Source organism: Mercenaria mercenaria, unplaced genomic scaffold (genome assembly GCF_021730395.1).
Source record: "Mercenaria mercenaria strain notata unplaced genomic scaffold, MADL_Memer_1 contig_1783, whole genome shotgun sequence".
NCBI lineage: Eukaryota > Metazoa > Mollusca > Bivalvia > Venerida > Veneridae > Mercenaria > Mercenaria mercenaria.
In genome coordinates this window covers 1,615-29,392 of record NW_026459787.1, presented here as the reverse complement: position 1 = coordinate 29,392, position 27,778 = coordinate 1,615, and the positions used below count along the sequence as shown (strand labels likewise).

At 33.2% G+C, this 27,778-nt stretch overlaps 1 protein-coding gene across 1 annotated transcript; it reads left to right on the top strand.

The window, feature by feature from the left end:
- Positions 1-27,400, top strand: LOC128551869 (uncharacterized; the record flags this gene model as incomplete). Its single annotated transcript, XM_053532796.1, has 5 exons — positions 1-684; positions 23,385-23,576; positions 24,931-24,946; positions 26,460-26,568; positions 27,271-27,400. Coding segments are annotated over exons 1-5 (505 nt in total), but the record flags the coding sequence as incomplete, so codon positions are not given.
- Positions 27,401-27,778: the final 378 nt, after the last annotated feature.

Here is a 27,778-nt window from a genome sequence, read left to right as displayed (position 1 = left end):
AAGGCAAAACTTGTATATCATTGAGATTATCATCACAGTAGTACAATAATTATACTATTTTTAAGGAGGTCGAAACTCTTTCATCATATTCTAAAACATACAATGAATAACACCTTAAAAACAAAATAGTGAAAGCAAACAGCAGTTTTGACACATGTAATTAACAAAGAAACAACACAATAAGCTGAGTTCACAATATTTATCGATATCTTACTGCGTCACTACATTAATAGTTTTAAGTAAGCCTTCAAAAAAAACCTTTTAATGCTAGCGTGTATAATTGTGTAAGAATGCCTTTCATATTGCTAAATCAAGAAAAGAAAAAAGAGTAAAAGAATATATTATTAATAAGACTAATAAAATCCGTAACGGTTATCATTAAATACAACATCCGTCCAAATCCACAATTTCTGTAGCGGAAAAATTAAATGTTGTACCTTCAATAATTTAAAAGATAAAATACCTGTGTGACAAGATTTGATTTGTCTTAACGCGTAAACTAGTCACAACACCGTTCTGCACGCATGCCGATTTTTACATGACCTAACCTTCAGTTTTCTCTTCCGCGTCTGATTTGTATATCTAAAAGAAACGGTAGAAGTTGAAAATTGTATAGTGGTACTAAAATGTTAATATACGTTTTGGATATACTGCTGGTCTTACTTCAAGTGTTTGGAATTCAAGGTAATTAATGGGTTTTTTTTCTAGTTTAAGTTTATAGGTGTGTATGTTACATATATTGATATAATGTGATATTTTGACAGAACTACAAATACAAAGTAAATTATGATAACCAATATTGTGTACATTGGAAATTAAAGCTAGTGCTCCCAAGATGTTACACATTGTAACTACATAAAGTCAGTAGGAGATTCTATTTTGCCTTATACTTTTTCCATAAATATCTTGAGCATACCTCCAGATTTTCAGTTTTTGTTTTCTTTTTGTCAGTAATTTGACACCCCTTTAATGCAGTGCGTCACAGAAGAATCTAATTACATAAACACGCGTGTAGTTTGTATATTATATTATATAAAAAAAACACTATTGTTAGTTTATCATATTGACAAAGTAAACAAACCTACACATTTTTGAAAGGTAATTTAAATCTTTAAACGGATACAACAAAACTGATTATATCACTGGGACCACAAAAGGATGTAGGCCAATCAAAGAAGTAAAATGTCTAACATACCATAGATCTTTGAAAAAGGCTTACAACTATACACAAAAGTTATTCTGCATTTTATACACTAGTTTCTGCATAAAAGAGTAATGTTACATAATTTTGATATTTGTCTCCAGATTATCTTTATGTTCTGTATGTCCATTGACAGAGTGTATACACTCTTAGCCGTGCAAAACATTTCACAAAATAAATCTTTTCTTGCATATTTTGTGAAGCGTTTCCCCCAAACTGGGTTATTTCTAGCTGTAAGGCGTGCTCAGAAGGCATCACATCCATTTTAGTGACAAATACATTTTTGTAATTGTAAGCCTTACTATCAGCTTTGTTTTAAACTATCTCTTTAGACTGTTTTTTTTTCCAAAAATGTATAGGTTTTCATTCTATTAAAGTATAAGAGAAGGATGCAAACTTTTGAGCATTTCACAAATACAGTCTTATTAATTTCATACGTCACCTTAATGAGCGTCAAATATAACTGGATACCAATGAAAAAGTAAAACGAAATTTACAAAAATAACCCGTCTCTCAAAAGTTTTCTTTTACAAAGTTGGCTTATCATAGTATTGAAATTATTAAAATTGATTTAGACCAGAAAATTTTAAAAGAATTTGTTTACAGTGTCGTTATTGTTTTCAACAGATCGGCTCTGTTTTATATAAATGTTTTAAAAGCAATATCCGTATAATTTCAACATACATAACGAAAACTGCTTCCTTATTACAGAAATGAAAGAAATAACGGTTAATTGACTCTATAAAGTAGTATGTAAAACATAAGCGAGTGTGCAAAAGTTTATTTGAAATACTACATGTAATTCTGAAAAAGCTTAGACTATGCCTTTTATACATGGTGTTTACCACGTAGAGTTGCATTTCTTTTTTCAAAAATAGGAACCCATGCAATTAACTGCGGCTGGACAAGTTCTCGGCTAAGGTTTGTTTTAAGGAATGTGTGTGTGGTGGTGGGGTGGGGGATATATTCTCTTTTAAACTGAAAAAAAGGCCTCCGTGACAGAGTGGTTAATGTGGCCGGTTTCATTTTGCTCCCACCGATGTGGGTATAAAACCTCGCATGGTGTGTAAGACATCCAACAGGCTTTTGGAATGTCGGCGGTTCAACTCAGGCGCCCGTTCTTGCCTGCAACTTTAGCAAGATATAGCCTAAATGTTATTATAAATTCTCCAAAATATATTAGCGTTTTTAGTATTTGACAATAAAAAGGGGAAAAAACTGAAAAGGTACTATTCTTTGTCATCGGTCTAGTGGCTTGTTTAATCTAAGGCGACAACTATTGATAAGATGTATTGAGTCAGTTGTTCGTTGTGATCATATTCCGATGCATTCATTTCATAAGAAATCCGATTTTTAATACTACTGTATCTTAATTATAAAGATACAGTTAAAGTACACTATTTTGGGCGGGATCAGCCATTTAATTTTGTGATGTTTCGGTCTGCATGTTGTAAATAAGTTCGCTTCACAGGCAAAAAACATATCTGAGGTTCTACCTGTATAGTTTCCATTCTTCAGTAGTTTAATAAAAGCTCAGTTTTACATGTTCCTTCATTTTAAAGAGCAAGTTATTGTTAAAATCGATGTAACTTGATTTAACTTCCTCATGTGTTTTTCGTAGCAAACAGAGATAGTGTGTTTTCGTGTGTTTTCTTTACTAGGAACATACAGCACATCCGTAATCAGTTTTTCCGAATTTGACTGATGCATCTCAGATCTAAGCTGAAAAATATATCACATTGGACTTTCATATTTAGTTGATAGAACATGCTTTAATTGTCGAAAAATATCTTATCATTTTGTGTGTGTGTGTGTGTGTGTGTGTGTGTGTGTGTGTGTCAACTCAAAAAGTACCCATCACGAAAGCATCTCAGCAAAGAAAAGCCTTTCACACGAAATAACACCGAAAATGTTTAAATCCAAACTTTGGCATAAATACTATGTTTGATTCAAAGATATAATAAAATGCGCCAAACATTAAAGAATTCAATTTCAACTTCAAAAGTCTGGTTTCCCGTTCTTTGCGCAAATTGAATTTTCTGATAAACATTTAAATATTTATATACAAACGAAAACTATATTTTCTTCCGGATCAAAACGGTTTTTACCCTCTTAATATGATTTATCCATTGATCAATGTACATGGTTTATATTGGGACTGCATCTGAGTTATGTTAAGTTTCACGCTGTTTAAGGCGGCTTCTATGTTTCTCGATAAGAAATTGTGGATCAATAAATAGTGTTAAATATTGGTAAATTCTAAATGATTTATCACTTTAACTTATATGAAGGAATCCATAGATCAAACTCTATTTCCTTTGCAAAGAGAATTTATGTCCTTTCAACGTGTTCATAATTCAGCCGACATAGGGTTACGCGAAATATTATGACAAACCGCGATGTAGACGGAACTGTATGTATATTTTCTAGCATTTTTTGTCTTGACACAACCTGACTGAATTCATAATAATACATACTAGAACAAGAAGTAGCTTTTTAGTTGACTGACTATTTTATTTCAATATCAAATGATCAAGCATTTTCAGTAAATAAATAAATTGATGAATGACTAAATGAATGAATTAATGAATATTTGAGCTAAGGATAAGTGAATACAATTACAAAGAAAAAGAATAAATTTACCAAATATATAATTTATCATATCTTATGGTTATTTTTAAAGTTGGCAACAAAATCATTTTAAAAATTAACGTGAACTGGCTCAAACAATATCCACTTTCAGCGGTAAAATCGCTCGCATTTTGAGGTTGTACATAATTTTCAAATACAAATGGCCGCATACCACTGAGGTAGTTATTAACATCTGTGTTGTTTTCTGTGTACTGCGTATATAATTCCTGTACTATCAACAAATCTGAATTTCTCGAATATCAATTATTACAAAAATATTAATATTGACGTCGGAATCTGGATACCGACATAGAATTTCATAAATATCCTCATGATAAAACTCTTCGAATTTACTAGCGCAACCCACTACTTTGAATAATTTGAAATTCATTTTAAAAAAAGGTTCTGGTTTGGCAAATATCTAATGTAACAAAGAGACAAGGAACTTTTTTTAACCCTTATCATGCTGGACACAATTAGATCATGATCAGCCTACATTCGTGAAGTCTGATCAAGATCTACACTGTTCGCCAATTCAGCCATTTCTTTTTTGTAAGCACCCCTTTTAACTGTAAATGGTGCTGTCCAAATTGAAAGATAGACAAGTTCATTACAGAAATTTAGCAGGGTAAGGGTTAAGACACTAAAATGTAGTTGTAAACAGGAAAGAACAACCGCCTGACGTGTGCAGTTTCGTATATCCAGCAATTATGTACGGTTTATCAATTCCGCACGTCATTTAAATTGCAGTTAAATTTACACTTAAATTAATATCAACATGTTTCCACACGTAATGGATATACTTCTTGTTCTAATTCAAATGTTTGAAATTCAAGGTAATATATATTTTGACTTTAACTTCACACTTAGTGTTGATGTGTTTAGATTACAAATTAATTAGTTATGAAACGTTTTAGGCAAATGTGTCTATGCAATGTAATCATCTCCGTATTGAAGTTATAACCACACATTGATACTTGAAACATGTTCTACCATATTTTAGGCATACCCAAATATTTATACGTGAAATACGTGCTGCTACATTGTAGCTTAACCACACACTAATTCATACGACGTGAAACACCGGCTGACGTATTGTAGGCATAACCACATATTTATTCCTAAAGCTGTGTTGCCGATTTGTAGGCATACATGTAACCACACATTTATACTTGAAATATGAGCTGCCATATTGTAGGCGGACCCAAACATTTATACTTGAACATGGGCTGCCATATTGAAGCATAACCACAGATTTATACTTGAAACATCTGCTGCCGTATTGTAGGTATAACAGCACACTTATTCTCGAAGCTGTGCTGCCATATTAGTGGCATAACCACACAGTTAACGCTCAAATTTAAAACATTGCTATAAACACATATTCTACTTGAAATACTAGTATGTGATGTGGAAGGATGTGGAAGGATTATAATTAATTCTGTTTTATAAGACTTCACCATACACACAAAATTACATTAAATATTTACCTAAACGTAAAGGACATATTTTAGTGATAACAATGTATTAAACTGGGCGTGCGAAAGTCGAAAAATGTTCCGCATAATTCGTAATTCAGTTTAGCCAAGTTCAGTGTTTCATACAAAAAGGGAGATATACTAATTTTTCCTTCTTGTCATTTTGTTTTGTACACAAGTGTCACGCGTTTGTCCTAGATTCGTATAAAATACAGAGTAATTTTGATCAAACATAGGTTATCTATAAATAGTTTTTTTTCAGAATCTTGTTTTTTTCAGCTGTTACCGGTAATTTAGGACACTTTTACCAAAACAGACTTCAGCGGTTTTGCTTTCATCTTCTGTTTCTCATCCAAGTAAACTAAACCAACGTTGTATGCCTTTGTATGAAGTACTGGTATACATACATGTTTAGTAAAGGGTTATGATTTATATAGTTATACACAAACTATTTGATCTCTTAACTTATCTTTGAACAAAATATTTTCAGCACGTTCAGAAATCATTTTAGACTGGTATCAGTCGTTAGAGTCATTGAATGTAAAGCACCTGTCCATAAAATCAATCCTCTCTGATACCACTTTCTAAAAACAATTACAATATCTCTTGCCTCTGTCTCTGCCTAGAGAGAAAATGTTTTTCTGAGAAAATAATTTAGTGTCAGTGTGAAGAAACTAATATTATTATGACTATTTGATCTCAACAGACTTTGTAAGTCTAAAATCATTTTGAAATACACCACTTAAAGATCTATTTTTATGTTGACCAGCTGATTCACATCCTTCGAACCACATGATTTAACAATTATTATAAGACATTTCCGCGTAGCATGTTATTATTTGCGATTATTATCTTAAGGATATGATTTCATCTCTGTAACTCCATATTTAGAACGTATATTTGCATACATTTTTTCATTATCTTTGTATCAAACTTAAAAGGTAGGTGTGGTAATGTAACCATAAGGACGTAGTCAAAATCTGGAAAATGCGGAGGCAAAACCATCAAGTAGTGTCCGGGTTATATTTCCTCAATCAAATTACAAGCAACCGCTCCTAATTTTAGTGTGCAATGTTCCTGTATCATCATACCATATAATAGTTCCCATTCATCTATTATTTTAGGCAGCCGTCAAATGTCTTCCCGTACTTGAACTAAATATCGTTATAATTTTTGCACCTTTGGTATCGTCCAGCAAATGGTCTCTAATAACAATAATCCTCCACTGTTGAAGCTATGGGTCGTAATGACGTACAGACTCAGTAAATAAAGAATGCTTTATTCTCGCTTGTTTTTGATCTTATAAAACTTATCAACTATGCCAACAGCAGTTGAGCCGCCATAAAAAGTCTCTCCTTTCTTGATACCAGTATAGTTATATTTTATATAACTTTATTATCAGCGATTCCAATCAATTGTCACATGTAATCCGTTTGAAACGCATGAGTTTTGATCTTATAAAACTTATCAACTATGCCAACAGCAGTTGAGCCGCCATAAAAAGTCTCTCCTTTCTTGATACCAGTATAGTTATATTTTATATAACTTTATTATCAGCGATTCCAATCAATTGTCACATGTAATCCGTTTGAAACGCATGAGTTTTGATCTTATAAAACTTATCAACTATGCCAACAGCAGTTGAGCCGCCATAAAAAGTCTCTCCTTTCTTGATACCAGTATAGTTATATTTTATATAACTTTATTATCAGCGATTCCAATCAATTGTCACATGTAATCCGTTTGAAACGCATGAGTTTTGGTCGAAATGTTTATTTCGGTAACTGTTAGGTCAAGTCTAATGTAGGTCATGTGGGGTCAAAAACTAGGTCATCCGGTAAAATCAAAGGAAAGTATTTTGATTATCTGTGAGCATTAATCTCATGTAACTAATTTATGAGTGCTCAAATGCAGCTTTATGTTTTTAGTGTGTATTATAAATTGCTGTATCATCAATTAGAACAAAGATAATAAAAGTTTCTGTTTTAAGGAAAGTAACGCAATCCACGGGACCTTGATTATATTGTAACAACCCGCCTGCTTAGCACACTTGGGAGAGCTCAGATATATGGATCGCGGTGTTGGGAGTTCGATACCCGGGTATGGTGCATGTTCTCCGTGACGATTTGCTTAAAGATATTCTGTTTGAAATCATTCGTCCTCTACCTCTGATTCATGTTGGAAAGCTGGCAGTAACTTCTAGAGAACAGTTTTGTACTAGTGCAGAATCCAGGAACACTTGTTTATTTAATACTGTCGAAAAATGGTGCTAAATCCAAAATAAACAAATCTTCTGTTATATAATTATGATTTCGATGGCCCGTTTTCTAATTCTGAACGAGGAAGTAAATTATGTTCAGACGCGGTGTTTGTATTTTGTTGTGCACTATATATAAATTATTAGAACTACAATTCATATGTATTACCCAAAACAAACCGAGTAGAAAGTGTAAAAATGTCCTTTTTCATATGATATTAATTGATTGCGGTCAATACCTGTTAGATAACTAACGGGATACATAGAAATAAGAACTTGTATGGATGCTAGCGACGTTTGTAGTATTGATCATTTTATGAAATAAATATTATATTCAATTTGCGTATCTTTGTATTTATTGAATTGAAAATCCACTCAACGAAAATGGAAAAAGCGTAGTACTACCTTAAAAATCGAAATAACACAAAGAAACGCAGTTGTATACTTTAGATGCTAGTTGTGTTTTTGATAAGTGACGTTGTTTTTTCAGCTTTGAATGTAACCATTAAGTCATATTTGTCGAATCTCTAACGCAAACGTAATTTCAAATAATAATTATATTTCGGACACTGTGCACAACCAACATAAAAGCAGAGGTAAAAAATAGACATGAACTGAACTCTTTATGAAAAAAATATAGTACAGCAAGGTGTTAAAATTACAATTTTATGCCCTGCATTGGTCAAAATGTAAATTTAAAAGTTTTGTTTTAGAAATTATTAATAAGTAATAACATTATTACTGTAACGTTCTTCTATATTTTAGTCCTCAATATGACTTTTGTGTAGTTCAATAAATTTGTTTGGAAGTTGTGGATATATTTAAAACCATGGAACAGCTTTTGCTCTCATTTGAAAGTTGTTTCATGTCCCAAATTGTACGGAAAAATATTGACGAAAGTGTACATGTGGTAAAAGTATCTCTGATAAATAGTTAGCTATTATCATATTTTCTGTAATTGTTTTTGTTTCCAGATTTGGATAAGCTAAATATTTCTTTTTCACAAACAAACATATGACAATAATATCATTCTATATCTAGTGTGAAGTACTATCTTACGAAATTCAAAGGAGCGTAAAATTCTACTCACCGTTCTTTCTTTTGATGAACTTCAAGATGATCACCAGCCTGATTTTTTTTTACCTTTTTAACGTGGCTTAACTCGAGGAAAAGTGCAGTGCTAGTGCAAATGACACATGTTAATGTTTAATATCTGCGAATTGTGTTATTGGTTCGATTCGCTGTGACATACAGAACAATTAAATAGATTGCATGTGTCAGCATGTGGATTTAGAAACATTTTAATAATTATGCATTATCTTTGACGTAAACCGAAATGCAGATTTCGGTGATGTTGTTTTGTAAATTCTATAATTTCCAAAACACAAACCGTGCTTTTTATATTAGAAAGTGATTTTGTGGAATTTATACCTATATCTGTAAAGAATTATAGAAAAATCTACACGATAGAAGTATTTGTGAAAATACCTGTAACATAAACTTGGGTTGTGCAAATCTATGTGACGAACCAGTTCAATGAAAACAAAAACAGATATCTACTTAGCAGTTTGTCAAATTTGGTAACACCACCATCATCTCAATGATGGGAAAACATCCTGTTGTATTTAAGGAGAATACATCCTGTTACTGACTGTATTTGCCTACACTGAAACCCTTCATAAACGCAACCTATATAATAAAACAAATATTACAAATCAAAATGCACATGCCTAAAATGTACCTCAGATATTTGAATAACTTCTAAAACATCTCGTATGAAAGTAGTAAAATGAATATTCTTCCTTGTACATATCTTTTCGTGTATAAGGATAAGTGCTGTAGAAGAAAAATAATAGCTTTCATCGCACGCGACATATAAACTACAGATATACATCCGCAAGTCTTGTTATATATATGTTATACGATTAGTAATAAACGTAGGCGAAGCCAAGAAGACTTATTGACGTCAGTATTGTCGTCATAACGCCCTCATATTTATTTTTCCTTACATGATCATTTATTTTGCCATTTTTGTAGTAATTGCTAACCCTTAAAATTCATCCTAAAACTTTTTCTTTTTTCATCACCTGTAATATTTCTACAGCTGTAACTTTGAGGCCGTTTTACAGCTGTAACCTTTCATTTTTGCAGCTGTAACTAGTTTCACAGCTGTATCTCGTTTGTATAATTCGAACTGTTTTACAATCGTTTTACAGCTGTGAATTGAAATCTGCAGCTGGAAAATAAATGTTGCTATATAAAATCTACAGGTGTAAATAATTTGAAATAACCTTCACTGTAATTTGAACAAAAATACAGGTCTTTTACAGCTGTAACATTTCGTACAGGATAACAACGCTTAAAACTAATTGTATATTGATTTAGAAAAGTGGTAACAGACAGGGCATTAATTAGTTCTAAGAAGAAACAAACAAGATAAACTGTACTCAGGGATGGGATGATATCATCCAGATGAAAGCAAACCGACTTTACTGGTCCAACTGAAACTCTATATAAACACTTACTAATAAAACTAATATATGCATCGAAATGCATTTAGCAAAACCGTACATATATTGATACTCTGAAAGCACTGCCCAAAACAAAAATGCCAATTCATTTTCTTTTATATTCTTTTTATTATTGTTGAAAGATCCATGTTATGGAATGAATGAATAATAACAACATTATGATAATAATTTTGTAATAGTACTATAATTGTAATAATAAAAAAAACATAATGATGATTTTAATGATAAAAGTAGCATGTTTTCTTATAAGGGTAAACCTTAAAATGTCTTCTAGGAAACTTTAAAAATTCTAATACATAATACATAGCAATAATAAAATCTATAGAATAGATAAACACGTTCATTGTATTACTTATATATAACTTGGCAAATTAAATGCCAAATTCGTTCCAGAAAATTCTAGCTGAACTCAAGGGATTGGATGTTTTTGTTTCTCTAAAACTATAGTAACCTAAACGTCTCGAAAAGTCTTAAAAGTTTGTAATAAAACAAAGATTTCTACTTAAAGTAATAATTATAATAATAACTTTCGTAGCGGATAAGATAATTTAGAAAGCTATGTAAAATTGTAATAACCTTTTATTTGGCTTTACAAATCTTAAGGTAACAGTTTTCTGACAACAATATCTTATCATTTTAAAACATAGTACTATTAGCAATAGTAAAGGTACATCGTGAAATGAAATATCACATTTCTCTTCCGTATATGATTTACTCAATATAATAGTAGGTTATTTAACATTGTTCTGTACAATACGTAGATATATTTGGACGAGTACCTAGCCGTGAAAACCATATTGGACGAGCCGATAACGAGTCCAATATGGTTTTCCCAGCTGGGTACGGGTCCAAATATATCTCGTATTGTACAGTTCAGTGTTAAACAAGCAAATTTGATGAATTGGTATCCCCCGCCGAAAGGGTTTGTAGTGAGGAATGGCAAAAACATAATTTCTATATATCCGGCAAAAAGTTAAGGATGTTACTAAGAAGCAAATAACTCCATTAGTCAAAGTCAGTTTAACAGAAAATGAATGCTATTTTTTGATTGGGGTGGAGGGCAGCGGGGGTGGCCGGGTGAGGGTGCAAAACATCACATGTTGATTATAAATATTGATAGAAAATTAAAAATTAAAAAAAAAGAGTGGTAGGGTGGGGTTGGGTAGGGGCGGGGTGATGCATTATCGGAGGGGGGGGGGGGGTGGTGGGGGAGGTGGTCATGACTGGGTGGAGGAGTTAGTTGGGGGAACGGTACAACTTTGCATGTTGATATATATTCATGGAAGGTTTGAAAAAAAATACTAAAAATGAATGAAAATATTTATTTATTTTTTTTTTTGGGGGGGGGGTCGGGGGGGGGGGGCGGGGGGGGGGGGGGGGGTGACCAAGGCAAGGTGGTGACCAGGTGTGGGTACATGACTTCACATGTTTATAATAAATGTTTATGGGAAAGAATGAAAGAAGTTTAATGAAATTCTACCAATTGGTTGGTTTGTTTTTAAACATTTAAAGGGCAATAACTGTAAGGAAACTTGACCAATTAAAAACAATGAAAGACATCATCAAAGTATATTGGTTCATATATATTTCAAGGTTCATGAAATTCTATCAGCTTGTTACTAAGAAATGGCTGCAGACGTGGATTTTCATTAAATCAACGGCAATGACTCTATGGCAAATTAACCAATCAAAAAAAAAAAAAAAAATTGGGCATCATTGCAGTATGTTGGTGCATGTTAATTTCAAGTTTCATGAAATTCTATCTGCTAGTTACTGAGAAATGGATGCGGATGGACGCACGCACGGACGCACAGACGTGACGGACGGACAACGCCGTTTCAATACCCCCGTCCCGATTTCATCGGCGGGGGATAAAAACCTTTTTATTCTATATCTATTTTATTTAAGATTAAATTAAAAATGATTCACTCAATAGTGTATCAAGTCTTCCTCATTTCAAAACGCAAAATATAACTCTGTGCATAGAGCACCTACTTCACCCGATTAACATTCGGAACATTTTCACCCGTTTCGGGCTTTATCGTATGTTTAACATGGGACTTCTTTAACCGTCCAGGTACGGAAGAATACAGTTATTTTTGTACGCACGTGCGTCCAATAAGGAAATATATTGTACGGTCACGTGTTGCAAAAGAACGTTCACGACTGGATAGATAAATTAGACATAGAATAAATCTCGTTATGTTACAAGGGAAGGAAAAGATGAATTGAATACTATGGTGGCATATTTCTGCATACGATAATCACATAACTTTCATGAAAATTTTATGAACTTTCGAGGAAAAGAACAATACTTTTCGCGAAAAATTGAATAAACTTTCGTGAAGTTAGGAGAATGTTTTCGTGAAAATATTATCTAGTTATCGAGATTATATGCCAAAGTAGTGTTTAGTACTGCTTAAAGATAAATCTATAAAGGCAGTTTCTGTTTCCATTAAAAAATAAAGTTTCGCGAAAACTTTTTTATTTTCCAGGAAACACTACTGGATGCACATACCATTAAACATGGTTTAAAACCCTGTAAAATATCCATTAAAATAGGAAAAACCGTTAATTAAGCCAATTAATTCATGCATCACTTTATTTAACAGGTTTCACGATATTATTGGGTTGCATTTAAAAATAACATTAAAACACCCATTTCGACCATGAATCATGTCGTTAAAATTTTGGTTTGGTATCTAAAAATGTTAATGGCTTTGAAAAAATAATAAAATTCTGTATATTTTGGATTTAACATGATAATTCATGGCTCTTAACTTTGATTTAATGCCCATTAAATATTTAGGTTCTGTACGATTTCATTTAATAGTAAGATTAATGGCCATTAACAGCAATGTGATGCCCATTAAATCCTGACATTCTGTAAAATGTCATTCGTATATTTTCAAAAATACAAAAAATTTTTTTTTATGTTTTTGGCTTGCGCTCTCCTCATTGAGGGCTTATAATTCGAGTCCTATATTGTTCTAATTTTGACTTTAATCACAATAAATACGTACTATGCACACATCGTCTATAATATATCATGATGTTATATTTAGTTGCATTATAGTTTTTCCCCTTGATGCAGTTACGCCATTTTCTTCAAATGTTTGCTAAATTGTGTTCCTACAAAAAGTCTGATTTATTTCAATCAAAGTCGTATGAAAACATAATAATTTATTTGATAACATCAATCTTCATTATTTTAGGTAGGGTAAATATATATTGATGCCTGCCACTTTTCTGTTTTCTGTTTTTCCTGTCCAAATAATCAGCATTTGTGTACGAATGTGAGTGGGGTAAGGAACTTATATTATGAGTTGTGTTCTGACAAGTTTAGATTTTCAAATTTTCCAATCCTCGAGTAGAAACTAAGGTTTATAGAGAAGTGAACAGTACACATGATTGTGAAGATTTACAGTCTGATTTAAATTCACTTGGGGCATGGGCAGACCAATGGCTTCTTCGTTTCAATGAATCAAAGAGTATGGTACGCTTGATTGGGGTGAGCTACTTGTAATGCAATCCCTCAAACATTTGCTCTAGAGGGGAATTGTAATGGCGACCTGTTAAAACTCTGTTAAAAGTGTTTGAAAAAATAAGGTCAATTTTATGAACCTTTTAATGGCATATGCATCGAGTGGTGAAAACAATGTTCTGTTGTCATGTTTCTGCAAACACAAGCAGATAATACTCGCGTAAATTGTGACAGTTTTCGTGAAAATAATCAATCTTTCATGAAAACATTTTTAATTTTTCGCGATATTATTCTTTTCCTGAAAATTTATAAGATTTTCATGATACTTTCACGATTATCGTAGTACTACTACGCAGAATAAAAAACAACACAAATTTTCAAAATAATTCATTTTTTTACGAAAACAAGCTTTGCAAAAAGCTTATTTATTTATTTATTATCGCATGCAGCAGTTAGCACAATCGTGATTTTTTTTTCACTTAGAACATTGAAGTTCAGAAATAGTAGTTTTATGGGAAATGTACTAAACCAACCCATTCATTTCACTGGATAGAACACAGACGTTTTGAGTACCCAGTATCCGGGTGATGCCTTTGTTTTCCTAACGATTTGATAAAAGACATTATGTCTAAGGTTGTTCGACTTACACCTCTCTTTAATAGAGATTTTCAACTTACTTCGACGCGAAATGCGGACAGCGGACTGCATACTTACAGTAGGGGTTTTCTCAAAATACTTAAAGGTTCGCAAGAAAGAAGGGGGCCTCCGTGGCCGAGTGGTTAAGGTCGCCGACTTCAAATCACTTGCCCCTCACCGACGTGGGTTCGAGCCTCACTCGGGGCGTTGAGTTCTTCATGTGAGGAAGCCAACCAGCTGGCTTACAGAAGGTCGGTGGTTCTACCCAGGTGCCCGCTCTTGATGAAATAATGCACGGAGGGGCACCTGGAGTCTTCCTCCACCATCAAAGCTGGAAAATCGCGATATGACCTATAATTGTGTCGGTGCGACGTTAAACCCAACAAATAAAATAAATGATATTTCGAGACATTTCTGGCGTTAGTTATCGTCCGCACGACTCAAACGACACGACATGTGAAGTTTCGAACCATCTGTACTACTATATACGATAATACTTTACCTTAATATGTTCATGCATTAAACAAATGCAACTTGAAACATGGATTTGAAGATATAGGCAATTCCTGGTTTTAATTTGTGTTCCTCTATACGGATTCCTAAAATTGTTTTTCCTAGCAACAAAATAAGATACAAACGCAGTACAGAGTACAAAATAATATTGTGAAAAAAATAACTAAACTTTCTGAATAAAATGAACGTCGGTTTAATTTTTGTTGCATAGTATATGTACTGTATTCTCGTTGACTTCTGTACGAAAATGGTCATTGTTTTTCATTAATTCTGATGATTGTATCTAAGTTTTCATAAAATAGACGTTTTAATGAAATATCTTAAATAATTTAGTTCACTGTCTGAACATACAGGAAGTTACCTTTCATCTTCGTCGAAGCGATATCCGATAAATTACCATAATTTAGGGAAAACATCCTGAATTATTTATATATCAGCATGTTTGAAAATAAAAAAAAGGAAACAGCCACTTCGTATTTTCATAATCTAATATCAGAATTGCATGTTAAAATTTAAGTTTTAAATTCATGCCTATTTTCTAGAGACTATTCAGTATGGACTGTCAGTCTCAGCTGGAATTTAATTTTTATGTACCATTAAAACTAGCTGTCAAAATTTCAATCTAAAACCCATGTGGGAACGCTAAATGATACAACTTCGCTAAATGATACAACTGGCGTTAAATGATACAAAACTGACGCTAAATGATACAACCAACGCTACATGATACAAAATCGAGACCCGCTAAAAGATATAAAACTAACGCTAAATGATACAACATTTTTAGGCTCGCTAAATGATACAAACCGTTGACGCTAAAAGATACACATTTTCTATAGGGATACATAAAGAATTTCTACATTTGTTGACGTTTCCACGAAATTAAGATCTTTTTTTATGCACGACATGTCAAACGGAAATTTAAGTATAGTGTTGTATGTTTCCTTTGAAATAAACATATACATGATCCCAATTGTATTTTCCTGGAGTGCTCGCCAGTAACATCCGTGCATTCATTTTATTCTAAATTAGTTACATAAACTAGTGAAAATTGAAAAGTTGATGGCACAGGGATATAAGCCGGAAATACAGGTTATATATATCATATTTCGTCTCTGCTTTGCATGAGCGCATATTTCAAAATACACGTGCACTTATATAGAGGATATTACATGAGTGTCATGTCATATGGAATTTATTAAACGAGTTAAATAGAACAAAAAAAATGCGAGGCTCTGAAGACACAAACGCAATATACTTTTTATCACATGTAACTTTTGTCTGCTGAAACATTAAAATTTCTTCTTTCTTTACATATAGGCTACTATTATAGACCAAGTAAATTCGACCAACGTCTCTTATACTTTAAACGACGTCAACGTTAAAGCTTTGTTACATAAGCGTATTATCAAATTCTTGTGGTGGCTTTATTTCATTCCCATGACATCAAACATGTGATAAAAATATATGTGCAAATTTAAATATGTAGGTGCATACTTATATGGACGTGCACGTGTGTATAAATTCACTCGTGCATGGCCATATATGCGTGCACGTATATATATATATATATACGTGTACCTATGTACGAATAAATATAAATTTCTAAAAATACAAGGATCAAGTATCAAGCGTGCACGCATAAGATTATACGTGTATAATGGTATATAATTATATAGATGCACGCGTATATATAATATACCCAGAATTGCGCAAGCACGTGTTAAATTACACGTGTGCGTATATATTTTCTCGTACACTTGTAAATGCGTATATGTAAGTACAGCTAGAATGTGTGTGCACGCTTAAATATATACGTCCACGTGTATATTTTTAAACGCACGCTTTTAAATATGTGGTTGTTTATGCGTGCATGTATAAATTATACACGCGGACGTTATATTTACACGTGTACGCATGTTTTTATACGTGCACGTATAATGTGAAATATGAATATGTGCATTTTAAACATCGATCCAGAATGTCATCCAGAATGTCATTTTTTCTCTGATTTTTCCTGACTTTTCTAAAATTTCATTTTTCATTGCCCATTATCAAGATATCCCTTAACAATTCACTGATCTTGAAAAAAAAAACACACAAAAAAGCAGTATTTTCGTCTGACTTTCAAGGTAAGTGACAAGCCTGTAGCAGGCTATTGTTTGCTCTGGAAATATATCATCTGGGAGTTTGTCAGGCAAGCTGCCACAAATTAAGGGCCATGACTCCAGAGAAAATCATTTAACCATAACATTTAAATAACATGTACAATTAGGCTTGGAAGGCCAGTGTGCCATGCCATTCTAACATTCAATTTCTAACATTTCATGAGCAATGCTAAATGTCATGAGCAGGAAATAAGATGTCGTACGCAGGAGATAAGATGCCGTGCGCTCAAGATAAGATGTGTTCGAGATAAAAAGTCGAGCGCTCGAAATAAACTGTCGTGCGCTCGGGATAAGATGTAATGCACACGAGATAAGATGTCATGAGTAAAAAATAGATGTCGTGCGCTCGAGATAAGATGTTCACACGAGATAAGAAGTTGAGAGCAAAGATGAGATGTCGTGCGCTCGAGATAAGTTTTTGTGCGCAAGAGATAATATGTTGTGGGCAAGAGATAAGGTATCGAGAGCACAAGATAGCATGTCGTGCGAACGAGATAAGATGTGGTGCGCACGAGATAAGATGCCGTGAAGAAAGATAAGATGTCGTGCGCTTGAGATAAGTTGTCGTGCGCACGAGATAAGATGTCGGGAGCACAAGATACGATGTCGTGCTCACGAGACAATTCAATCTTAAATAAAAAAGATTCATTTACTAAACAAACCAACGTTAGTACGCACACACTGAGTTTGTTCTATTCTGAAAAAGGTTTGGGTTAGGTTTAACCTAGGTTTGTAAGTGTACATTCAATGCACGTGTACGTTCAATGTGGGAGAATTAATCCATTCTGATAACACTCGGACAACACTTTCATAGACATTGTTGTAAATAAGGTTTCATGAACTTGACAGATGCATACGGAGTAATAAAATCATTTACTACTAGAAAATAAAATTCTAAAGACATGTTGAGAAAGGCATACGCAGTACTGAGCCCATTTTGTGAAAAAGAAAATTATTGAAAACAGACTCTGATCCAGAACAGGGCCCAGAGTCCCAGAGTCCAGAGTGCCCACCATTTCCCCGCGGTCGGCTGAGAGGTGAACTATATTCATCAAAGTTGCAGTCAAAATGCAGATTCAATAATGCACCATAAGCTACCATTTCATACCTTTATTTCAATATTTTGAGTTGGGGGTACAACCCGTACATATCCCAACGTTGCACCTTGCCGATGATTACCTGGTGCCCCCATTGAAATATTTCTGGATACGGGCCTGGAAAGCACACCTTACAACATGCGTCTTCATGCACGTTTCAACGTCAGCATGATTCCCAGCACGAGTTGTACTACATCGTGTTCATTTTGTACCGATGCTTCTATGAGCGATACTTCTGTAAATGCAGATCGATAATCCATAGATATATTCTTAATTTTCATTCAATAAGAAGCAAATTTTATTGTTGCTTTTAATGTTTCCAACTATCCTTTACATCAATACAACAGAAGTCACATCTTCACATCAGTTGTATATAAACATGTCATTCTACATTTTTTTTTATCTTTTTCAAAGTTCTGCAAATTGACACGTCATACATTTTTATTTTCCTACAACACTCTCCATATATTTTTTTTTAAATCATTGACTCATAAAATTATTTATATAACAATTTTCACTGAACTTGTATTAGTCCGTAGAAATCATTTTATAGTTGATGCACATGATCTAATTGCATTAGTAGGCTCCTTTGAACTTGCATTTGAATCACATTTTAAAATGTAAAAAATAGTTGCATGAAACAAAGTGTTCGAAGTCTTTACAATATACAACTAACTCTGAAAGAACCGGTAACAGCAGGCAGTACAATGCAGCAGCTGAATTACTAAAACCATGTAAAACAAAAGTATACAATTGTAGCGGGTAATTTGCAGAACTAAAAATAAGTTTGAATTGTTATAATAACAGTGTCAACAACACAAATATAACATATTCTTAAAAAAATTGTATCCGTTTTGCATGTTACTACGGCAAGGATACGTTTTGAGCTCAGTTTGAAGGATTTACGAAATCAAAAAATGTACCACTGTGTTCAATTTATACCACTGAAAAGTATTAATAATGGCGTAGAGATTGTATAAAGGCCGAATACATGCCGCTTTGTTCTTCGTTTATATACGCTGGCAAGCACTTCAGGGAAATAAAATTGGGATCATGTATATGTTTATTTCACAGGAATCATAAAAAACTATATTTAAATTTCCGTTTGACATGCCGTGCATAAAATGAGATAATATTTTTTGTGGAATCGTGAACAAATGTAGGAATTATCCACATACCCCTATAGAAAATGTGTATCTTTTAGCGTCAACGGTTTGTATCTTTTAGCGAGCCTAAAAATGTTGTATCATTTAGCATTAGTTTTGTATCTTTTAGCGAGCATCGATTTTGTATCAGGTAGCGTTGGTTGTATCATTTAGCGTCAGTTTTGTATCATTTAACGCCAGTTGTATCATTTAGCGAAGTTGTATCATTTAGCGTTCCCACACCCAGCTGAGACCGAAAATTGTTTTGTGAACATGGGGCCTGGGAAGCGTCCAAGGTCAAAATTCCAATCATATTTCAAAAATGTTTTATGGCCAGTACATGCATAGAATTGTCAACGAAATTATATTTTTGACTAAGCCAACACCAGTGACACAATTTGAGCAATTCTGTGTGGTCATTTGATACAACCAGCTTAGTAGTCGAGACTAGTCTTTTAACATTATTGACCGAAAGCTTTTTTTTAACACATGCATGTATGGTTTGTGTAGATACTTTGCTTCAGGAAAAAACAGTAGTCGAAACATTTGAATAAATACATTAAAAGGTAAAAGGATATTTAAAAAAGATACGCACACGCTGTTAAGAATGCCTGTAAGACCAAATATATTGGAATTCATATATACAATAAAGCGAAAATTAATAAATCTTATAACTGTCTTTTCTCAGATATTTCAAATGGAAACAGTATTACGGCATTAGAACCGGATGCTAACCCCTAAAGTAAGTCCGCAGTCCGTGGTCCGCAGTACGCGTCGATGTAAGCTGAAAATCTCTAATATGGAGAACTTAGCGCTTACTTATATAAAACTGATTAGTACCGGTAGTGAATCCAGGAACACTTGTTAGGTTAACTGCTCATCGATACAAGTGAATTTCTATTGAAACACGGTGCTCAACCCAAGAAAATATGTAAGAATTTTAGATTTAAAAGTTTTTAGAGGTTGTCAAAATTGTGATTTTTAAGTAATATCAAACCAAGATAAAAGAAATATATTGATTGATATGAAATGAAGAAGTCAACTGTAGTCATTTTGAAACATTTAAAAGTCAAGCATGAAAGAATGTACAAAATATATTTGTAATATTTAAATCGAACAGTCTAAGACTAAATTGTTCCTTGTGTTGGAACACTCATAGATATAGAGAAACACTATGAGAGACTATGCATCAATCATGATAAATAAAATTCGAATATCAATTAAATTAGGTGTAAAAGACTATGAAAAGGCATGGACACTCTTTATTAAAGGTCTTAGCAGTAGTAAGAGCACGGAGAGCATTTGTAATAAAATGATACAAATTGCGTCAGAATCAAAGAGTAATCAAAAGGTCATTCATAAAAATCTAGTGATTTTGGATCGCCTAAGGCTTTCTTTTGTCACTTGCTTTCCATTTTGTAAATATTAGGTTGTAAAGCAAAACATTATTCATATCAGCTTACCAGCAAGAGAACAAATATGCTATATCAAGTAAAACTTTAAAGAAAATATCGTAAGTCACATCTAATTCAAGATGTCTTGTTACTATGCTGCAGTAAATATTTTTCAGATATTTCTTCATGATTTTAGATTAGGACTTTAAACGACTTTATACAATCCATTCAGTTTTACTATTATTAATGTTTAAGCCAGTGTTAGGGGTGTGAGGGTAGTTTCACTTTTTATCATCAATCAATTTTACTTCGTTGTGTTCTATGCTTTCAAAAGTCATATTAAAAATTTCAATAACTATCACAAAACAATTTTTCAAGTGGCAAGTAATGGTTTTAAGAAAGTCCCCACGTACTTGGAATCAGTGTTGTTAGGTTTTCTGGTTATTACGGATCATAAAGTCCATTCAATTTAGCTTTATTTAACAGAATTCCGCTTAAGCCGGTGATGAGGTGGACGTATCACATTTCATTACATCTCATTAAATGACTCGATCAAAGCGGGGCTGCATTCTATGCTTCCAAAAAGATCTTTGTAAGATGTTATTGTTATTTCTATTGTTCCAAATGTTTTCAGCAACTCTCAGTGTCGTTTAGAGGACACTCGGTATCTTCCTAGAAGTTCTGAATAGTATTAAGTATTTGTTTTCTTTACAATTTAGTATAAGTAATATTATAATATAAAATATAAGATTATTTAATGAGATTTAGAACTAAATACGTGATGCTTTCCAAAATGTATTAAGTATTTTTGATACATAATGTTTCCGTACGTTTAAAGTTGGCCGTACTGGCTTCTCTTTTGTCAACATGAATGGTGCGTCTCATGGAAGATACATCTAGAAGTAAACGCTAAGATTAATGATTTTCGTGCTCCGCTAACACAAAATACGTAACCTTTTATCACAAACATTCTCGAAATGGATGGCTCAGGGACTGAACTGTCGAAATGACATTTTCATACTGTTTTGTTACTTTCGAAGATGGTAAGATTTACGAGGGAACATGGTGGGCCGGAATTACAATTGAGGTTACATGCGCATCATAACCAGTTTAAGCTCCCTGGTGGTTTCTTTTGCAATCAGACGTTCCAAGGTAGTGCCCCATTGTTTTCTTTTATTTGTTCTCCTTGATCCCGTATGTTTGCTTTGTCTCTGCGTATGTGTGGTTGTGTAAATAAAGCTGAAAATATATACTTCTGTTTTTAAACTTCCATTATCAATCTGGTATAATAATAATAATGATAATAATTACTAACTAGAGCATTTCAACATACAATGTTGTAAATAAAGAAATATGAAAAGCATCACACCTGAATTAGAAGACCACCTGTAATAAGAGAGCACATTTAGTTTGACTCACGGGTGGGCTCTTAATGCAGGTTCTACTGTACATCCACCTGCAGTGAGTTGCGGTTTGGAGAAGCTACGTTGGAACTTTACTTCCCTTCCTGGATATTCATTCTTAATTTTCATTCGCATGAGATAGGGCATTTCTATGTAATGGGACAGGTTGATTTAAGAACAGATTCCGTTAAAACGAGTGAGCTATTATTACATTTAATTTCTTTCTAAACTAGATTGTATTATCTATCAAAACAACAGTCCTTAAGTACCGTGTAACGACCGTGAATGTCTCACTGTACTTTGTCTATTGGACTCATAGAGAATAGTCCGTCTCAGAATGCAACTACATAGCGGTTTATGTCATTTTTCTTCGCATAGCCTACGATGCTTCGTTGATACTTACCCACAAATGCGTAGATATATTCCATAAACATAATTCGATTTTTGTCAATATTTTCCTATATTTAATCAACATGCTTAGAGTGTTAGTTATTTATTTTACTTTTTTTATATGTACAAAGCAAAGACTCAACTGTTGTAACTCATAAAAGAGTTATGTGTGTATTAAATCCAACACGACCTTCAATTTGACATAGGTTACTTAGGTTAAATGCTTTGAAGTAGTGCTGCTTCTTAAAACAACGTTTATTAGATATAAAATGATTGCATCTTGATCATGAAAAGGAAGTACATTTCGGCAATAAAAAAATGGAGGTTTGAAACCGTGTTTAAAGCCTGCTCCCATATGTCAAGCTTTCTATTTTTCAATAGATTTTAAATTCTTGTATTTTAATAATGATCAATTTGGGGGATCCTGTTGTTGTTAGCTGACCTCAAGATGTCTTTCCTTCTACTTCATACTTGCCACATATAAGCGCAAATTGCAGCTGATTTGTAAAACATTTACCAGCGGTATAAGGCTGACAGGCAACTTACTAGACTATACGTCTTTATACTGAAAGATGGTAAAAGCTGCCCATCATATGTACAACGAAAGCATTACATATGTATAAAATAATGTTTTGTTCTGAAATCTATCTCTGGTGCGTTTTTATATAGGGGTATGCGAATAATCGCTATGAGATTATGAGACGGACTTGTACATACTGTAAAATCATTTAATATCGTAGGCATGAAATTTCGTGGTTTGTGTCAAAATTGCAATTTCTTAGGGATATGAATGCGTGGATTTCAACTTTTGAACATAAAATAAATGGGAATTTTACATGTTCTTTGTTATTAAATTTCGTTGATTAACTCAAACATGAAATCCATGAAAATAAGTCCCAGAAGAATATTAATGATTTCACAGTATGTATCACAGAATTCCAATTAAGCAAGTGCCGGGGTTCATTAGGGTTGCTGTTTATCTCACTTCTTCACTAAATTTTGTTCGTATCTTTTTATTATTACTAAAATATAGAATATCTCTATATTATATTTTAGCATCTGTGGAATATTTTGAACTATCCGGCAATGTTCTCTGGGACGAAGCCATTACGCTAAAGAATTGTAATATAGCTCTCCCGGCGGTAACAGTGAAACAAAATAGATACACGGTTGAAATTGAACACGAACTAAGGAACAGGGAAGTATGGGTCGGATACTATTCAATGATGACAGTGTTCGAATACATTGGTAAGAATAATTTCTTTTATTGGTTGCGGGTTTACCCAATACCAGAGTTACAAGTGTAATTCTGACAATCATATAGCATCTTTATTTTATTCCAAATCACTTCCAAAAGATGTTCATGTGCTACACAAAATAGTTCCATTCATGAACAATGCGGATGAATTACCAATGATCAAGTAGTTCTGATTCAACCTGTATCCATTCACACTGACCATTTGAATTACATACGATCTATCAATGATAAGGTTTTCCAGCCCATGGTTACATCACAAGCTAGGTCAGACAGAGTTCATCTTAGATATGAGGCACATTTGTATATTTGTTTCTCATTCATGCATTGATTGGCATTTAAACAGAAAATAAATTTAACAATACCCGCAACCACTAGACATCTCAATGCTTTGATTTTTTAAAATGACATTGTAGTTTACGGCTTAGCCTACATAAGCTTTACTTTACCTGAAGTTTTATAAATTCCAAAGTTGAACTTATTACATGCTTTACATTTCATGCTTTTAAGGTTTAAATATCAATTAAGAAGAATATAAATACTACAGCTGTTATGAATGTTAAGAACTATAAAAATGCAAAAAGTACATAGATCAGTGTAGTCCAAATAAATTTTTGAGATCAAAAGCTGGAATGACTCGTCGGTTTTAAGAATTACAACAGAACGTAAAGATATTTTTTACAGATGAGGAATTACCTCACTAAGTCTTTGATTATTTCTCTCAACGCATTTACAAGTAATTTGACTGCAAAATTTCCGATCGTTTTACGGTTACTGTAAATGCGCCAATGAAGTGATGAAGTATTAGGAAGAAACTCTTTTTTTTTCTTTTTTTTCTGAACCATTCGATATCAAGAGTATAAACTAAAATTTACTAAACTATGTATTCTGAAAAGTTTTACTTTGTTTGAAGTAGTTGCTTCCCTTTGTTAATATTTTCTGGAATCAGGTGGAACGTTGTAGGAGCAAATTCTTCATGAATAACTTCTTTATGTAAATTTTAAACATCAACTACGTTCTTCATCTTTTTTTAGAAATATATTGCACGTGTAAATGAAATGGCATTTCGGAAAATTAAAAATATCTAACCATGTTATTGAAATTACTAATAACATTCAGCACCACAGAACGAAGTGTTAAATGCATTTTGAATCTATAGTTATTTTTAAAATAAAACTTATCCAATAAAAATGTTTTTGTTTTCTAGTCTAACAACAATGTTATTTTGTTTTGTGTTCAGAAAACACATTCTACGAAACCCTTTATTTCTGGTTCTGTAATATCAACCGTAAAAAACAATTTTTAACAAGAAAAAGTACAACTTCTCATAAATATGGTGCATTTTAGGGTGTGTGCCTATTAAGGAGGTAGGTTACCTTGTTACAAGGGTAAATTCAAATTAGTTGAGCCGCAGCATGTTTTTGTATTTCGTCTAATATGAAGTTTTAACTGGTACAATTTCAATTTCGTTTGTCTCTGTCCCTTCAAGTTCAGTTTTTATCCAGGTTTGAAGAACATGACCCTCAAAAGGTATTTCATATTGAAAGAAGAAGGAAAATACGGATATTTAACACTTTTCAGTGTATTTTAGTTTCATTGATATCCGTAGAAGTCTACATAATTGATAATTTTACTAGTATGTACGTTAGCTTTCTAATATAAGCTTAAAATGTATATGTCGCGGGGCTCGTGTTTCCATGGTAACGCATTTTCTCTCATTTTTAAACAACTATGTATAAAATACGGGTTTTCGACGGCTTTAGTGCCATTCCATTAATGACCAACATGGAATATTTTGGTAATATTATCAGCAAAATACCAAGCGCTTTACATGGTACCCTATTTTTCTCAAAGTTTAAAGTAACCGTGACAACAGAAATGTTTAAAATAGCCTGTATCTTGCTTTTTGTCGTAATTTCTTATTAAAAATATTGAATAAGATTATCTTTCTAGTTAATGTAGCTTTAAAACATATTATTTCTAACGTAAGTTATATTTTCGTGTTATTTGCATTTATTCAAACAAATTTCACAGCTAAGAATACTCAGAGCAGTACACCTCGTCTGGCATTTTTCATGGAAAAATCGTTCAGCATGCTGCTATTATTCTGATGGATATTGTTAAAATGAAAATAAAAAGCTGAAGCTGTGTTTCTTAAATAGACCAGTGTCAACGCTTTTGAATTTTACATTTAGATACATAGGTCACGGGCTTCGTTTCCATGGTAACATCAATTTAATTCAAGAAACCACATTTTCCACTTAAATTTGAACAACTTTGGGTCTTAATTTTAGTATATACGTTACAAATTATCAACGGAACCTGAAAAATAGGTATTACAAATCAAACTGCTAGATTTTTTATTTGAAAATGGCCGTAACAAGTAACCTTTCACCCAATTGTATTCCAAATAACATTGGTTACCATCGTCCATTTCCTTACATTCCGCATAACATTTCAATATAACTACATAAAAGAAGCAAAATATTGATTATTATTCAGGGCAACAGACTCATAAAAAAATATTTCAGCAAATAATGGTTATTTGAAAATAGTTAAAATAAAGAAAATGCACAGAATTACGTACTTTCAAGATAACAGCTATTAATTTTGCGCGGTAACTGACACGTAACGTCATGACGTCAATGACGTCATTTTAAGGCAACATTGTTTTGAAGCGTTTCTGCGGCAATTTATTCATTATTTCTGCACTATTAAGCCATAAAGCATCAGATCTAAGACAGGTTCATGATTTGTTTTCAGAAGAATGAATATACAAACACATTTCGTTTGTCGTAAACGTCGTCGTAAATCGTCACGTTAGCTTCCGGTTGGACATGCGCACATACAAATATGAAGGTAACCTACCTCCTTAATGTAGCACATGCGACACATATGTTACCGTTGGAAGAAAATGGACCCGGTGCGTGTTACACACTGTGCAGACGATCCGGAAAAAATACAGTTGGAATAAGCCAAGGGAAGGTAGTCACTTTTATGATCGATCAACAAGTAGTAGTATACCTTTCATCAAAGCAATATAGTTAAGCAAAAGCAAATTTTGACTTTAATAATAAAAACGTGTAGCACTTAATACCGAAATATATAAGCGTTTAGTAACATCAAAGGGAGAAATACTGCTAAAAGCAGAAACTAGACACAATTATAACTCGCTTGTGTAGAATTCTTCATGTGAGGAGACATCCAGCTGGCTCAAGGAAGGTCGGTGGTTCTACCTAGCTGCCGCCTGTGATAAAATAATGCATGAAGGGCCACCCGGGGTCTTCCTCCACCACGAAAAGCTGGAACGTCGCCATATGACCTATAATTGTGTCGCTGTTACGTTAAATCCAACAAAGCATAAGATAGCATCGGTGGTTGAACGTATGTGGGTTAAAGGACAGCTTTTGTTAAAAAAGCAATAGGTAAGCGTTGCTTTCCCGCTTCGCAAAGAATACTTGCAAGCCAGATCAGAACTTTTATATAAAAAGAAACCATTACAGAAACATTTCTTATTTTGTAATAAAAATGCAGGCTTGATTTTCATCTTTTTTGTAAAAACGAATAATAATAATAGTGGCATGTTAACAAAAATACCAGGCAAGCAATTTAGTATCTGTAGTAGTTGAATATATAATGAGTGATTGTGCGTATGTATATCGAGTTCCTTTTTTTATCATTGTACAGTGTTTTTGCATAGACAAGGAACTAGAAAACAGCTATAACAACGTTGAATGCAATTTGAAATGTTACAAACCAATCGGGCTAGTGTGTGGCGGAGTAAAGCATATGTCTGTGTATCGGGCTAACTTGGATGGTGTGTAATATGATGCTTCGTACTTATCTATTCCAAACACAACAGCATTCACCATGGATTTTTTTCCATATCTGTAGTACTGAGTGAGCTATAGCTGATTTTTATCTACATCTTGCGGTTCAAAAACGTTAAAGGCGCTCGCGGTAGTTTTTTTCGGACGGGTCGATATTTACCCCCAACACCGTGCTAATTGGGTTGCTCCTAATCCCCGTACCGTACATCTGTATTCTGGAACTATCGGTTTTGTTCGAAGAATGGCAGAAACCGACATCTATGACATCAAAATATTTCAGAAACACATAAAAATCCGCTTTTAAGAAATCTGCCGTTTGGTAAATTGATATATCTCTAGGTCACATGTTTAAATCATTGACGTCT